This window comes from Marmota monax, unplaced genomic scaffold (genome assembly GCF_021218885.2).
Source record: "Marmota monax isolate L192 unplaced genomic scaffold, Marmota_monax_Labrador192_F-V1.1 WCK01_AAM20220418_F8-fsc00147, whole genome shotgun sequence".
Classification (NCBI taxonomy): domain Eukaryota; kingdom Metazoa; phylum Chordata; class Mammalia; order Rodentia; family Sciuridae; genus Marmota; species Marmota monax.
The window spans coordinates 2935285-2951066 of record NW_026693552.1 but is presented as its reverse complement, the minus strand read 5'-3'; the positions used below and the strand labels follow the sequence as shown (position 1 = coordinate 2951066).

Sequence of the window (15782 nt, the reverse complement as noted above, 5' to 3'; positions counted from 1 at the left end):
CTAACCGGACTTGACACCTCCCACTGAATATTTTTTAAATGATTTCTAATTTAACACTAAAAGACCTGAACTTCTGATAATGCTCCCCAGCTCTCTGCCCCACATCCTGCCTCCATACAGATGCACACAAAAGCAATAGAAAACAATTGTCCTGGGGGCTTTCTGCATCTCAGTGGATGGCAGCTTCATTCTTGCAGTTTCTTGGATCAAAAACGTGGTGTTACCTTTGACCATTTTCTTGTCTTAGACCATGCATCTTGTCCTGTATTAAACTCTGTGACTCTGCCTTTAATATTATCTAGAATTGTATCACTTCTGTCTATCTTCACTGTTCCCACTTTGGTCCAGTCCAACAGCATTTTTGCCTGGATTATTTCAATAGCTTCAGATCTTGAATCATGCTGCTTCCTTGCACCTTGCAGTTGATCCCAAAAAATAATTAGAGTAATTATCCAAGTGATCCTGTTTAAATGGTTGTCAGATTATGCCGCTTTTCTTCTCAAAAACTTTTGGTGCTTCCTACTTTAGTGACACCACAAACCAGAACCATTACTGTTATCTACCCTGCATACATCCTTTCCTGCTTTGCTATTCATCCTCATTACTTATAACTATATAATGTAATATATACTTTGCTCTTTTATTTTGTTTCTTCCTAGTATCCTCCACTTAAGAATGTCAATTCTACAGGGTTGGAAATTTTTTGTTGTTGTTTACTATTATATTGTAAGAGCCAAGATAAGTGCTTAATCCATTGTAGGCTTGCAGTGAATGATTGTAAAGTATGAGAATGATTTAATGAATGAAACTTGTTTTCATATGATTGCACTATATAATCTGTCATGCATGCTAATGCTTTTATAGCTGTGTGATTTAGTGTAGTTATTAAAAGTATAATCTCTGGCATCACAATAAGAAGTTTTAATCGAGCTCTGCCTTACTATGTGATCTTGCAATTTTTACATAATGTCTCCAGACATAGTTTTCTTGTTTTTTTTCTTTTTTGTTGTTGTTGTTTTGTTTTGTTTTGTTTTGCCTTTGAAATGGAGATGATGATAATACATAAATTAGTCACACAACTGTTGCAGGAATTAAATGAGAAAATCCAGGTAAAATCAATATGCCCACAATAGAGTTAGTTAGCTTTCAGTGAGATAGTTAGTATTTCATTACTGTAGCTAATACATACTATATTTTGCTTCTTTTGTGTCTTGATTTTCTCTTTTAGGTAATTTTATGGGAAGATTACACTCTTTGAGGTTGAAAATAGTAATATTTATTTCTTTATATACCTCTCAAATTTGACTCCCAGTGTTTAATCAGTTGTTCTTTGAGTCAGGTAAATCCCTGGAAATGTAGTTTCAGTGGCTTTTCTCAGGGTGCTAATGTCATGTGAGGAACCGGCCCCTTAATCTCAACCATTTGTCCATTACAAACTACTCCAGAATGGGGGAAAAAAGTTTGGTTATTCATCTGGATTTGTGTTCCCAAAGTAGTCCTTTGAAGGAAATTATCACACTGCACTACAAAATGCTTGGAAAGGAGTTTTTCTAAAAATTATAGTCACTGAAATCATTTGCATTTGTGGCCTGTCATTTAAGTAAAACTTGACACTTTAATCTCATTGAAGATTTTGCTTAGAAACATAATCCTGAGAAATATAACAGTCCCACTTGATGCTAACAGATTATAAGTAAATGTTTAGAATTAACTAATAAAGATATAAAGTCACCTTTTTCTTCCTGAGGAGTTCAATTATGAAGATTTGCTATCAGACAACATGTAGAAGTCATCAGCAGGGAGTGACTACATAAAGTCACATAATTTGCACTAAGTAGAATTGACTTTACATGTTTGCTGTAAATGGGAATTTTCCATTGGGCACAGCAGCTCTTAGATAAATATATTATGTTCAGATTATCTATGAATTGATGAGAATTGGTATTTATAGAGCTAACATTACAATTCATTAGTATAACTGCTAACCAGTGTTTTTTTATGCTACTACTACTAGTGTATAGTGATATTGTGTAGTGAAAAATTAAAGATTTAGTCTAGAATTTACAATAACTTGAATACCAGTTGCAATTTTGTTAAGTACAAGCATCAGTCTTGACAATCAAATTGTTTGTGCCTTAGTTTACTCCTCTGTATAAAAGCAGGAGTTAGATCTGCTCTGTTTTTTTCTGAGTTGTTGTTAGAATTTTTTAAAATAATCTGTTATTGTTATCTTTATGTTATAAAAGTAAGGTGTTGTATATTAGGTATTATAATTGGAAGGTTATTTTAACAGCAGTATTATTGGTTTCTGATTCTGTTGTTCTTTCTTCAACTTTTATTCTTTTTTTCTAACTTCCACTTTCCAAATTTCTGTGACTTCAATAATCACCACTATCTCCTTCCCCCCAACAACCCCTTTTTAAAAGAAGGATATTGGATTTGGTGAATAGGATAGCCAATGATTAAGGCATACTCATAGTTGAAGTAAAGAATTCCTTTTATATTTCTTGGGTAACATTTGGAATGTTCTAGATTGTTCTTTTTAATTCTTTATTTGACTATTGTTACAATAATTTTGTCTTCTATTCTCCTTTGCACAGGAAATGACTTATTTCTCGTGGCAGTTCACGAACTGGGACACGCTCTGGGATTGGAGCATTCAAATGACCCCACGGCTATCATGGCTCCATTCTACCAATATATGGAAACAGACAACTTCAAACTTCCTAATGATGACTTGCAGGGCATCCAGAAGATATATGGTAGGTTACCACTGTTTCTGTTTGGTTAAACCAGCAGTGATGTTCAGAACCCTGCTGTATTTTCTTTTTAGAAATGGATGCTGTAAGTATATAAGACAGTGAAAAACTGAAGGAAAAAAATATATGTGTATGTATATATATATATATATATATATATATATATATATATATACACACACATATATATATATACACATATATATATGTATATGTGTGTGTGTGTTTGTGTGTGTGTATGTATATATATATATATATATATATATACACACACACACACATCTGGCCCACAGGGAAAATTCTTCTGTCAATTTCTCAATTGAGTTTTGTTGATACAGTTTCAGATGCTTTAATGTATATGTAATGGGGAAGTCTTTCTTATTGAAAGTTTTCATATGGTATTTAATTGACATTTGCAGTTATACTAATGATCTAATAAATGTTCATATTTAAAATTGAGCTAAAATATAATAAATTAATCCAACCAATAAAACCAGTAATAAATGTAAGAATTTTATATAAGATGTTGAGGTTTTAGTACAAACTGACAGATTAGCTCACAGTTTCTGTGAGTTGCTATTAGGAATTTCCCAGAAAAATCACTCTTGGAGGGCCTAAAAACACCCTTATATGATGGATGTAATAAACTGACCTCAAAGTTAATAAACTTACCTCAAAATCATGAAGAGTGAATGTTAACCTGCAAGGGAGTGAAAGTTAACAAGTGGCTAAGTTTATTAACACATAACATGAGATAAAATTTTAGTACAGTAATCTCATTTTTATTTATGGGATTCATTGGTTAAATGCAAATTAAGAGAAAAGGGAAGACTAGCGTGTGCATATTTACTATAATCCTAACTCCCTCAATACAACCATTGACCTTTTTAAAGACATTTATTTCTCACATAATTGTTAAGAACTTGATATTTATAATTTACATATAGCAAGTATGGTTTACTAAATTAATGAAGTGAAGCTTTCATTTTTACAACACAAAGACAAATATGTGCTATCTGTATGTTAATATCCAGCATCCAAAGGATGCTATTTGCATTTTTAAACAGTGTAGTTTAAGTTCACTAATTTTCTTTGCATTCATTAGTTTTCAGATTTTAATATCTCAGAGGCAAGCATTCTTGCAGGATAAAAATAGATTTGAAAAAAAGGTCAGCTTTTGTGCTGCTCTTTATTTTGTTGGAGCACTGAGAAAAAAGACCTGTCTCAGCCTCAAAGCTAAAGATCTCATGCATTGAATTGTTAGCTTATGCTTAAGTGTGTATCATCAGAAATTCCTCTCAAGTGGTTAGCTGAAAGAAGTCTTTTTCTCATGACCTCATGAATTTAGTAGTCTAAAGATCTACAAAATTATATCCTTCCCATATTTAAATTTTAAGTGCGAACAGCTCTGTTTTTACGTTTTAAAACATAAATCCCTTGAGGAACAATGCTTAACATTTGTACCAAATAACATGTGTAAACTTTGGCTTGATTTAGAAGCCTCATTTTAGAAAAACATCTTGACATTAATATTTTATTGGTGGTATTTTAATCAATAGGTACTTTCAATTCAATATTTAAATGAAACACTCATCCAGCAATTTGTCAAAATGTTTAATCAAAGGAAATAGTGAAATCAGTAAAAGTTTATAAAATATAGTTTTAAAAGTTTATAAGATCTACAGTAGGATAAACTTTGATTAGTTAAGTGTTTATCTTTCAGCAATATTTGCATGTCTGTCAAAATTCAGAACTAATTTTATTGGAGCTTACATGTGTGGCTCCAGGATTCATTTTCATTTATTTATTATTTATAAACCATCCACTTCTATAAAAGATTTGAGAGCAGCTTTCCAATAAGGTCTATGGTGAAGCTAATTTTAAAAAAATCATTAAAAATTGACAAAGAAAACCTAGTTACTTGGATTCAGAATCTAGCGTGATGAGGACAGTTTCATATAGACTTGGCAGTCTGTGGGTAAGATGGTTTTCTGTTTCAGAAAATAGAGGATCCTAAATACCTCTTAGCTTACTTAGTCTGTGCCCTATGCTAAGTGATTGTTCTCTGTAGCATATTTTCCAGCACTATTCCAGTTTTAAGTGAGCCAAGCACTGTCCTCATATTTTCAAAAGGTCCACCTGACAAGATCCCTCCACCTACAAGACCTCTACCAACAGTGCCCCCACACCGCTCTATTCCTCCGGCTGACCCAAGGAAAAATGACAGGCCAAAGCCTCCTCGGCCCCCCACCGGCAGACCTTCCTATCCTGGAGCCAAACCAAACATCTGTGATGGGAACTTTAACACCCTAGCTATTCTTCGCCATGAGATGTTTGTTTTCAAGGTAGGAGGTTGATTTTTTTTTTTTTTTTAAGGGTAGATCAAGTATCTGGTGTCCCTTTAGAAAACAAGTTCTCATTCATTCTGACACTACCTTCCCAGCTCTCTCACTGAAAAAAAAAAGAAAAAAGAAAAAAAAGCATCCTAAAAAATAAATGCACAAATGGGCTTAAATGTCTAGCAGAAGATTGCTGTAAGGGTCTATTTTGGGAATATATTTATGTCAGCAGAAGCTAAAATGCCTAGAAATGTGAGGGTGAAAAATGCTGCATGTTATGAAGAGATAAAATAGCATAATTTAAATCATGAATAGGAACTAATAGGCATGATTTGCTTGGGAGCGTAGCCACTTCCAAGGACACTGCGGCTATTGTATCTTTGTTGTACACATCCTTATGAGATACCTATAATTAGACTTGACAATTACATTGTTTTTTTTTTTTTTTGGAAGATTATTGATAATTTGTTTGGGATCTACTGGTAGCCATTTGAGTTGAATCTTTTATGAGACTATCATTTCTATTTAACATATACATGTTGTTTTATTTAGTCAGCCATTTGTATCTACCTGCTTTATATTATTTGTTTAAAAGACTACAAGCTAAAATTATTTTCACATTTTTCATATGCTGCTTAATGTCCTTGATTTCTCATACAATAACACTGAAGAATAATGTATCAAAAGTAAATTATATAATATTGGAAGGTAAATATACTGTAATATTGAAAAGTAATATTCTCCCCCAATCTTTGTAAACTGATCTTAAACATCAAGGAAGAGTATAAATTTGTATGTTGCCAGTAGATTATTAAAATAGCTGCATTTTACCAGTATTATCCATTTAAAAGTAAATTAATATGCTCTTATTTTTGGTTGAGATGAATCAATACATAATGAAATATTGCCCTACTTATACAGAATTTCCTGTCTACTAAGGCAATACTTTAAAAATATAGATTTCATATAATTTTTAGTAGACAAAGTACTCTATTTCCTCTTTGAAAAATAAGATCTGGAGTTAATATATTATGCATGAGACCATCGTGCTTTCCAGAAAAAATCAATGCATTTCTTCAAACATATGAATAGGTTTTTGAATTCTATAAATGCCCTGCTGGGGTTACTTAGTGGTGGAGTGCTTGCCTGGCCTGCCTGAAGCCCTGGGGAAAAATATATACCATATATACATATGCATATATAATGGGTGTTTTTACATATACACATATCCACCATGACTTTATTATAGCTAAGTGCAGATCAACTATTAAAAGAAAACAGAGTCCAATCATTTATTTTACAAGACACCAAATGAAAAATGAAGGATTTCATTTTTACTGTTTTGGCTGATTTCCAAATTGCAGCTTGTAACCTTGGTATCAGTGAAATCGCCAGGTGATAATCTTACCTAAGAATATAATGAAAAATGGACTCTGGGTGTGTTCTTTTTCAATACTACTGTCTGTTTAAGTAAACTGTTGTTCTCAGAGGAATCTGGTATCTTCTTAGCTAGGGATGAGTTTCACCAGTCTCTTTGCATTGTGCATTGAAGGTGTTTAGTAAGTGCTGTTGACTGACAGAAAAAAGGAGGTCCTATGATCCCTGTTTCCTGCAATCAGAAGTGAATCAGAACTCTCAAATAGGATGCAATCGCCACAATTTTCTATATCCAAACAGATGTAGAAAGGACAAAAGAACTGCTTGCTTAAACTCTCAGGTTATCTAGGATTCCTTAATCAAAACATCCTAATGAACTAAGTTCCTAAAATCAGACTGAATTTAATTTTTTTAGTAGTCTCTGCTCTCTAAGATTAATTTATATTGAAGATAACATGATCTGATAGTCATTGTATTTTGACTCTCCACTTTCCCTGCTCTGTAAAGTTATATAGCTTAGTAATTTTTGTTTATCCCATCTTTCACATAATGTGTATGCATGCCGACTAGTTTATCAGACATCAAGAATGTGTGAATGGAAGCAAGCATCCCTATCTTTATAGTGCTCATATTTCAGAAATGAAAGCAAAAATGAACATAAACACTTTTGAGACACAAGATTAAAAATCTATGTTATTGAAGCAAAGAAGCTACAGAGGTCTAATCAAGCAAGAAGTTTTACTGAGATAGGGCTTCTGATTAATTTTGACAGTGGCGTTTTCTAGACACATTACAGAAATTAGTAGTTTTGCCAAAACTTTGTGTATTGAGGGAGAGAAGATAGTCACGACACTGTCTAATGGAAAGCCCTAAGTGCTGTCACCCAATTGAATACAGTATTGGATGACAGTAATAAGGACATGACCAAGTTCTGCTTGCTTTTGATTAATAACTGTCATGGACTGAGTAGCTAACATGCACCTGGATGAATCCTCAGCACACATCCCTACTCTCTGAACCTCATAACAATTCTGTAAGTTAGGTAGTATTCTCTGTTTTACAAATGAGAAAACTGTGAATCAGGAAAGTTCAAAGTCATTAGTTCAAGTTGAATGCGTGTGAAGAGCAGTTGTACTTAGTATCCTGAACTTCAAAATTCCCCCTAAGCTTTGCTGCTGTGTTACCTGAAAGAATTAGGAAAAGTTTCAAGGAAAGGTGGACCTCAAACTGTATTTTGAAATATTAAGTATTCAAGAAATATTATGGCACTCCTACAGTGTGCCAATGTTGACGCAATGGCCGTGTAACAGAGCACAAAACAGGATAGACCCTGGTGTCTTGGGGCTTGCATTGCAGCTTTCTAGTGGTTGGATGAGAGGGCTTTGCTCAGCTTCCACAGGTCAGTGTTATGGAAGGTTGTGAGAATGCATCTACATGAAGAATACATGAAATGCTATTTTTCTTTGTTAAGAACTACTGGTCTCCTTGTTTTTCTCTATACCCACTTAGTTCACACTATTTTCACCTGTGAGTTAAAATCATTGCCACACACCTGATCTTCCTGCCTGAAATTGCTCTCTGCCAGTCTACCTTTTGAACTCCTGCCTTGTTAATTTTTCTTTAATATAAATGTTATTTTTCATATTTGCACCTTGTTGCCTAGCTGTTCAAATATATTTAGGAAATTCCAGCATGTGATCTCACGCTTATTAATAGCTTGATTTTCTACTTTTCTTTATTACAAACTCTGTACAAGGTAGAAGCTTGTGTGTCTCATCAGCTTTCCATTAGCAACCATTTCTACCTTTGTTTTTATGTCACATGCTTTCTTCTCAAGCTTGTACTTACTTGCACCTTCCCTCCTCATCATCTTCCAGATGTGCATCCTGTTCTCTGTTTTATCAGCCTTAAATCTTTCTAGTTATTTCTACATGTGTTCTCTACATCCACACAACATGTTTTCAATTTCTGTCTTCTCTGTTTCTCATTGTAGGGTACTTTTCAACTAAATTATAAACTTCCTGACATTACAGGGCAGACATCAGCTGTGAAGCTGAGGCTGCCACAGAGATCCCTCTTCCCCTTGATTCTAATGTTCAAGCCAGAAAGAATTCAGATATGTTGCTCAGACATGCGCTTATTAGAAGTGGCAGGAAAAGAGAAAAGGGGATATTCTCAAGGGAGAGGCTGGGTCCTTTTAGAGAGGAGAATATTGGGGGTCCCAAGGAAGTTCCCAGGAAGTCCTAGATATGCCTTTTGATTTTTGACCAACAGCATAGGAACCGCTTGAACCAACTTCAAGAAAGGATGACATGATGCTCATGGAGTAGGAGTTTTTAAGGAAACTGAGTCCCCCTGTTTTGCCACTCACTTAGTTTATTATACTTCGACCCTTAACATGCTTTCTTTGTGAGGTCTTGATCATTTGGTTGCCAGTGTGGTTGGGACTACATACTACAGGGTAATTGGGGTTATGACATAGTTTCCTGATAAGAGGGTGTGACATGATCTTAAGAAGATGTGATTATAACTGGGGGGTGGGAGGGCAGGTAACATAACAGACAGACCCTCATTTTCTATGTGCTTATTTTTGGATAAGGCTCCCTATGGGTTTTCACTCAGCCTTCATTGTCCTTTCCCTGATTACCATTCATGCCTAAGCATGACACTCAGAGCAGGGACTGGTTCCTGTGGGCTTCATGGTGCTCAAAGCTAATGGATAGGGATCTTAATGTAATAATTCATGTCATCAAACTATAGTCAATATCATGCTTACACTGTGGTAATCAACCAAAATGAAATTATTGAAACCATTTCATTGTAGTAAATTTATATTCCTTGCCCAAAGATTTTAAAGACTATCATTTACTTAAACTCTATATGAATGATTTTTTAAGCAAAAAAGAGAGAGAGAGAAAATCTAGATATAAGCAAAAGGTAATATCTTCAGGTACATTTGTTTTCTTCTTAGGAAGAATCCTTTCTCTATAATAGGAGTTTCAGCGTAACTCTTTTTGGTAGCTAGCTTCCTTTTAGAGGATTTGATTTACCTTAAGCTTTCGAGATGCCTATTTATTTAAAGTGAGTTTGCCTGGATTTATGTTTCTTTTGGGTAACATACACACTTACCTGTGTGTGTGTGTGTGTGTGTGTGTGTAAACTTACATGCATATATATACAATATACATACATACTTATACCTTCTGCATTCCTACGCATGTATGAGAAAGATAAGACTTGCAGCTTCACAGTCTTTGGGGAATAGAAACCACTTAAAGCAAGGTAATGAAAATCACAACAAAATACTAAGCACCAGAGAAACAAAATTACAATAACAAAAGAAGCTTTGTTCTTCCTTTGGAAAGGATGATTTTAAGACTACACCCTGAAGTGGGCAACCTATTGTGAGAGAGCTGAGAATAGCAAGATCTGATTGTTCAAGTGAATACTCTCCATGTGCCTTTGGACTGCAACATAAAAACAGTGAATATTTTGGTTTTCTTGTAGTGTGAGAGAGTTACATGGCAGAGGACTGCTGTGAAGCTGAGGCTTGCAATCAGGCCAGGAAGATTTCAGACATGTCGCCCAGAGTAACAGATATGAGTTTATTAGGGGGATAGGAAAGGGGAAAAGGGACACTCTCAAGGGAGAGAGTGGGTTCTCTACAGAGAGGTGAAAGACCCCTCCTGCCTTCCAGTTTTATTGCAGTGCCAAAGAAATTTCCAGAGCCTTGCAAGTCCGCCTTTTGACTTGACTAACAGCAAAGGAACTGCATGGACCACCTCAAAGAGAGGATGATAAGAGGGAGTTTTTAAGGGAATTGAGTTCCCCACTTTTGTCTCCAATGTCCAGGTTTCTCTGTTTATGCCTCAAATTCCTGCCACCTTAATTGGTTTATTACCCTTTGAAATGCCCTCAGCAAACTTTCTTATGAGGGTCTTGATAGTTTGATTGCCAGCATGTTGAGGATGGTGATACAGTTTCAGGGACAAGGGAGAACTCAGGTCACCTGGTAGGATGGACTTGGTCTGAAAACTAGTTTTTCTTAAAGGGATGGGATTAGGCTGGGGTGAACCCAGGAGGAGTTTCTTCCAGGTGCTTGCTGTCAAATAAGTCTCCCTGTGCTTTTCAGTCACCCTTCATTGTCCCTTCCCCGCTCACCATTCATGGCTGACCACCTATCCAACAGAAACAGAATTAGCCAAGGTTTTACAGAATCTATCTCAATACACAATATTTTAGTATGTATGAGAGAACACCATGTTAACTGTATTCTTTTGAAGCTAGTAACAGAAATAAACATTTTATCCAGTACTTAAGTTTCTTTAGATTTTTTTTTTAATTTTTAAAATTTTTTTGATTTGTTTGTTTTTAGGGGTGGTTGTATTTTACTATTGATCGGTTCTGTATACGAAAAGAGGAAGCAGAGCCCAGTGCATTATAGCAGAACTAGACAGGCCTATATGAAGAGGTAAAGCTACCGTGAAACAACACTCAAAGTAGTACATAGTAGGGGTCTTCCCAATCTTTATAGGAGAGAAATTCTCATGACTTTATTACTTAAAGTAATGGAAAGCCATTTCAATACATACCTGTCACGAGCAGCTTCTCAGCCTTGTCTGGTTACCAGGAGTTCCCTTCCGGATATCTGCACTGGACCCCGGACCGCGACGTACGCGAACACCAAGCACGAACTCGATTGCCTTTTGAAATGCTGGTTTATTCGCACACCACACAAAGCAATACACGAGGTGACTGGCTCACACTGCACGATCTTACTCTCAGGCGATGAGAGTTGATTGTGAGCAAATACATGGAGTTTCCCTCGCGCTTATATACTCTATATGTTTACAACAAACTTGTTTATGTCTAACTTATCTAACATAAGCACACTACCTAGTTACATCATCAACTTATCTAACATGGGCATACTATCTAGTCATCCTATAACCAAAACATGTTTACAACTAAAAAGTCACTTAGTCACTGCAAAGTCCAAAACAAGTCCAAAACAAGTCCTTTTGCTGATTCATGTTGTTTATTCATCCTTGATGTTTACTCCTGTCAATACCCAAAAAATCAAGCTGAAATAGATGTCTTTTTTTTTTCAAATATATGTCTTTTTTTTTTAATCATAACACTGTTTAAGTAGGACTATCTTTGTTGATGACCACCTACTTCATTGTTCTGAAGAATCAATTCAAAGGAAATACAGAGTATGGCCCAATTTTGTTTGGTAACAGGAGTTTTTGTTGTTTGTTATTTGTTTATTATGTTTATTTCTTTCCTAAAAGGAGAGATGAGAGAGACAGAGACTTATTGATAGTATAGATAGTATAAACCTAGAAGATGTTGCTCTCAATTATACTGATATAATATTGATTTAGGATTAAACACTTCTCAGTTGGTCAACCTTGAATCCTATTGGCTCTTCTGTGTAAGAGCACTTTTCCTCTTTTCTCCCTGTCCACTTCTGTCATCCCAGTCCAAAGCACCCTCGTATCTCATCTTAAGTATTTTAATATACTTCAAATTGGTTTTCCTGCTTCTCCTCCTTGCCCTGTCCCTTGGGTTCTCCCTCCAGCCTGTTGTCAGTTGCATGCAGAGTGATATGAGAGCATGCATTAGCTGATACCACTCCTGTCAGAAACCCTTCAATCTCTGTCCGACCCCGAGTAAAAGCCAGAGCTCTTTCTGTTGCCCAGAAGTTTCAGTGGTCGACCCATTTCCCTCTGCACCTCTGACCTCATCTCCTCTGACTTATTTTTCTCAGTGTTGCATGCTCTCTCCCAGGCACACTTTTCATCCCTCTTGTTGTTCTAACTTGCCAGGTTCTTTTGGATTTGCACATCTTTCTCAGGTTCAAGATCACTTACCTTCCTGACTTCTGATTTTGTATACAAAGCAACAGAAGTCTGTCAAAAACCTCTGTTCCTTTTTCAGATTGTTGTTTCACAGGCCTACAGGAGGCGAGGTATATGAAAAGGAACAATACTTGTACAATTTCAGAATATGGGTTGTTATATATTTAAGGCATTTTGTGACCCAGCATAATGGAATTTTCTCCCAGCTCTTAACTTGGTGGTGTAACTTGTTTCTGTTGCCAGCTGTGTATTGTTTATATTTGGATAGTTAATCCATAAAGCCTTAGACATCAGACAGAGACTCCAGAGTCAAGTCTCACTTGCCATAGATTCCAGACAAGGACCATGTTACTTAAGTTTTCATCCAAACCAAAATACCTGATAAGAACAACTCAGTGGAGGAAAAGTTTCACAGTTTCAGGGTTTCAGTCCATGGTCAGCCTACTCCATTGCTCTGGGCCTATGACCACCTTCTTATGGCTGACCTGCTACCTAATATATCCTGGTCTTGATTTAAAGATTCAGTCTGATATAAAGTGAGTTCTGTGTACCCATCCTTAAATTCAGTTTAATTCTAATACCCAGGACAACTTATAACATGAAATAGTCTGTCAACTCCAGGACTGCAAAGGCCCCAGCATATTGTTTTTCAATCCCAAAGAAAAAACATGGAGAACTCAACAGAGAGGGTTTTTATATTTTATTAGACACATTCCTTGACAGCAGTAGGCCTGGATAAAATGGAGGGTTTGCATCATGATTACAAGATGGCTAAAATATATACAGGATAGATTGTATGCCACCTGTTCATATGGGTTTATTCAGATTATTTGAATACGTGACTTTATGTCACAACCAAGGTCCATTTGCTCTGATTCCCACCTAAAGATGAAGATGAGGGAAGTAGCCAGTTTCCCTCTTTCTGGCCTCTGAGAACATTCTTGAGAGCCATGCTTAGTTCACCTTCAGGGATGATAAGCCTTCCACGCACTTACTTGTGTTTATCCCAACAGAAAATCTTATTGCATACTAAACTATACAGTTTTAAAGAGGGAAATGAAGAAGTAACATGGTAACAAAGAATTACCAGATATTTAAAATAAATGTTACTAAAAAGAAACAAATAATCATTGCTCCACAAATTAAAACTAACTCCATTCAAAATACCAAAAGAAGACTTGAATAAATGAAGACATACTATACTCTTTCATAAAAAGACTTGGCAAAATTGAAGTGACAATTTTAATGTAATACTAATAAAAATAACACCTGAATTTTGAACTAGATCACAAAATATTAAATGTAAAAATATAAACATGACAAAAGCACAGACTATCTCATTGGATTGTAAAGTTTATTACCAAGCAAATTTACTTAAAATAGATTGATATTAAAGCATAATTAGACTGCATAGTGAGATAGAATTTTCAGAGATAAAACAACACAAAGATAGTTAAATAAATTCCAGGGTAGATTAGTCATTTAAACACAAAAATATTAAACTTTAAAAGTACTACAACAAAAGCAAGAGTTTTAAGGAACAAATTTATATTTAAGTGAGTTCGGCCTACAAAATAAAATTTTTAGAATTTATTTGATAAAAGTTGGGATAATTTTTCTATTTTGTTTATCATGTCATAAATTTATACATACAATATTTAAAATCATATATAAAGTTATATACATCAAATGTCATATATAATCACATATATAAAATCTTAAATGGAGAAGATATTTCTAAATAAGACACATAATTCAAAAGCTATTAATAGTAGATTGATAATAATATTATACTATTTATAAATATTATAAATATTTATACCTGGATCAAAAACATCTATGAGTATATTTGAAAACCAAGATATGAGAACTGCTACTTTTTAATTATATAAAGAGTTTACAGATGATAAAATTAAATACACCCCATTGGAAAAAATATCACTATGAAGATGTAATACAAATAGATCTTAAGGAAGAGGGTACACATGAACACTCATATAAATAATTGAGATATTTTATCTGCATTCATATCAGGGGTCAAAGGGACAATAATAATATGCTAATGTGAGAATGTGGACAATTAGCCTTCTTATGTTTTCAGTATGAATATAAGCTTTGACCACGTTTTAAGCAAATGTTTGATTACCTGAAATCTTTACTTTGGATTTTTTTTTGTACATCTCTCTCATAAGCACCTTTAGGCTATGCACAAAAAATCATTTCAGCATTGTTTACAGTGTCAGAAAACTATCCAAGTGTCAGTTGACACTGGACATTGAGCTATAGCCTAACCAATGCAAAGGAATGTAACAATGTTAAAGAATGAGGTGACTCTTTATGATATATACTTTTAAATGAAGTACAGAGCAATTTTTAAACGCTGTTGTTTCAGAGGAAAAAATATTGAGGTGCCCACACTGAGACCTGGATACATACATAGACTATCCCTGACAGGGACATGATAATCTATGAACACTAGGTGCCTCTGGGAGGAAGATGTACATGGTCAGATTTAGGAGAGGAAGTTAGAAACTGCAACTTAGAAGATTATAAGGGTGTGTTCTTATAAATACATATTTATGGAATATTATATATAAAATGTATCAATGTATATGTAAATATATTTGTGCATCAAAATACTAGATATCAGTGCCATCTTGTTAAAAACAAGAACAATTATCACTGGATGGCAAGATTAAAGAGTATTTTTAAGACTTTTTAAAATTTTTTATCATGGATTTTGTTTTGTTTTTCACTAAGCATTTAATTGGGGGAAATGTGTCGTCAGTTTTGTTTTTGTATTTAACAGGAGAGACTAATTTGAAGGATGAATCTGGGTTTTTATCCCTCTCTTGACTACTACACTATTACTGGAGTTAAATAAAACATTTTTAGGGATCTCTAGAATTAGGCATTTCACCTTAAAAACAAGAAGGATTGTGAGAATTTGGAAAGTATTTTTTTTTTTAATATTCCCTTTTACCTCTCCACCAGGAATGAAAAAAAAAAAAAAAATGACAGGGAGACTACAGGGCTTGCAATTTTTATGGAGCTTATTTTCTTGACATGTGGCCCTGAATTGTTCTGTTTCCATTATTTGCTTCTTATTCCACTTTTCAGCTTCAGAGCATTATATTGTGTTTGTTTACATGACTTTTTAAAGAGAAATTATATGTAGTATCAAAGTACAATAATAGTATGTGTCAAAACAAACAGAAACATATGCAATTTTCAATATAGTAACACAATGCGAAGTAAGTCATCTGGAAAAAAGTAAAAACTAACATGAATAGTAATATACATTTCGCCTTTATTGCCAATAAGACAAAATTTTGCAAGAAAATCACATTATCCAGTTATGTAATAGCAATACAGCAAATAACAGTAAATCAGCTCACTGGAATATATTCTAATCATTTGAAAGGTTAATTGTGAAGAACATA

At 34.5% G+C, this 15782-nt stretch overlaps 1 protein-coding gene across 1 annotated transcript in view; it reads left to right on the top strand.

The window, feature by feature from the left end:
* Positions 1–15782, top strand: part of Mmp16 (matrix metallopeptidase 16) — a 282987-nt gene that overhangs the window by 195858 nt on the left and 71347 nt on the right. The window contains exons 5-6 of the mRNA XM_046458638.2: positions 2601–2762; positions 4893–5104. Coding sequence (XP_046314594.1) covers positions 2601–2762; positions 4893–5104 — 374 coding nt within the window. The remainder of the gene's footprint in view (positions 1–2600; positions 2763–4892; positions 5105–15782) is intronic.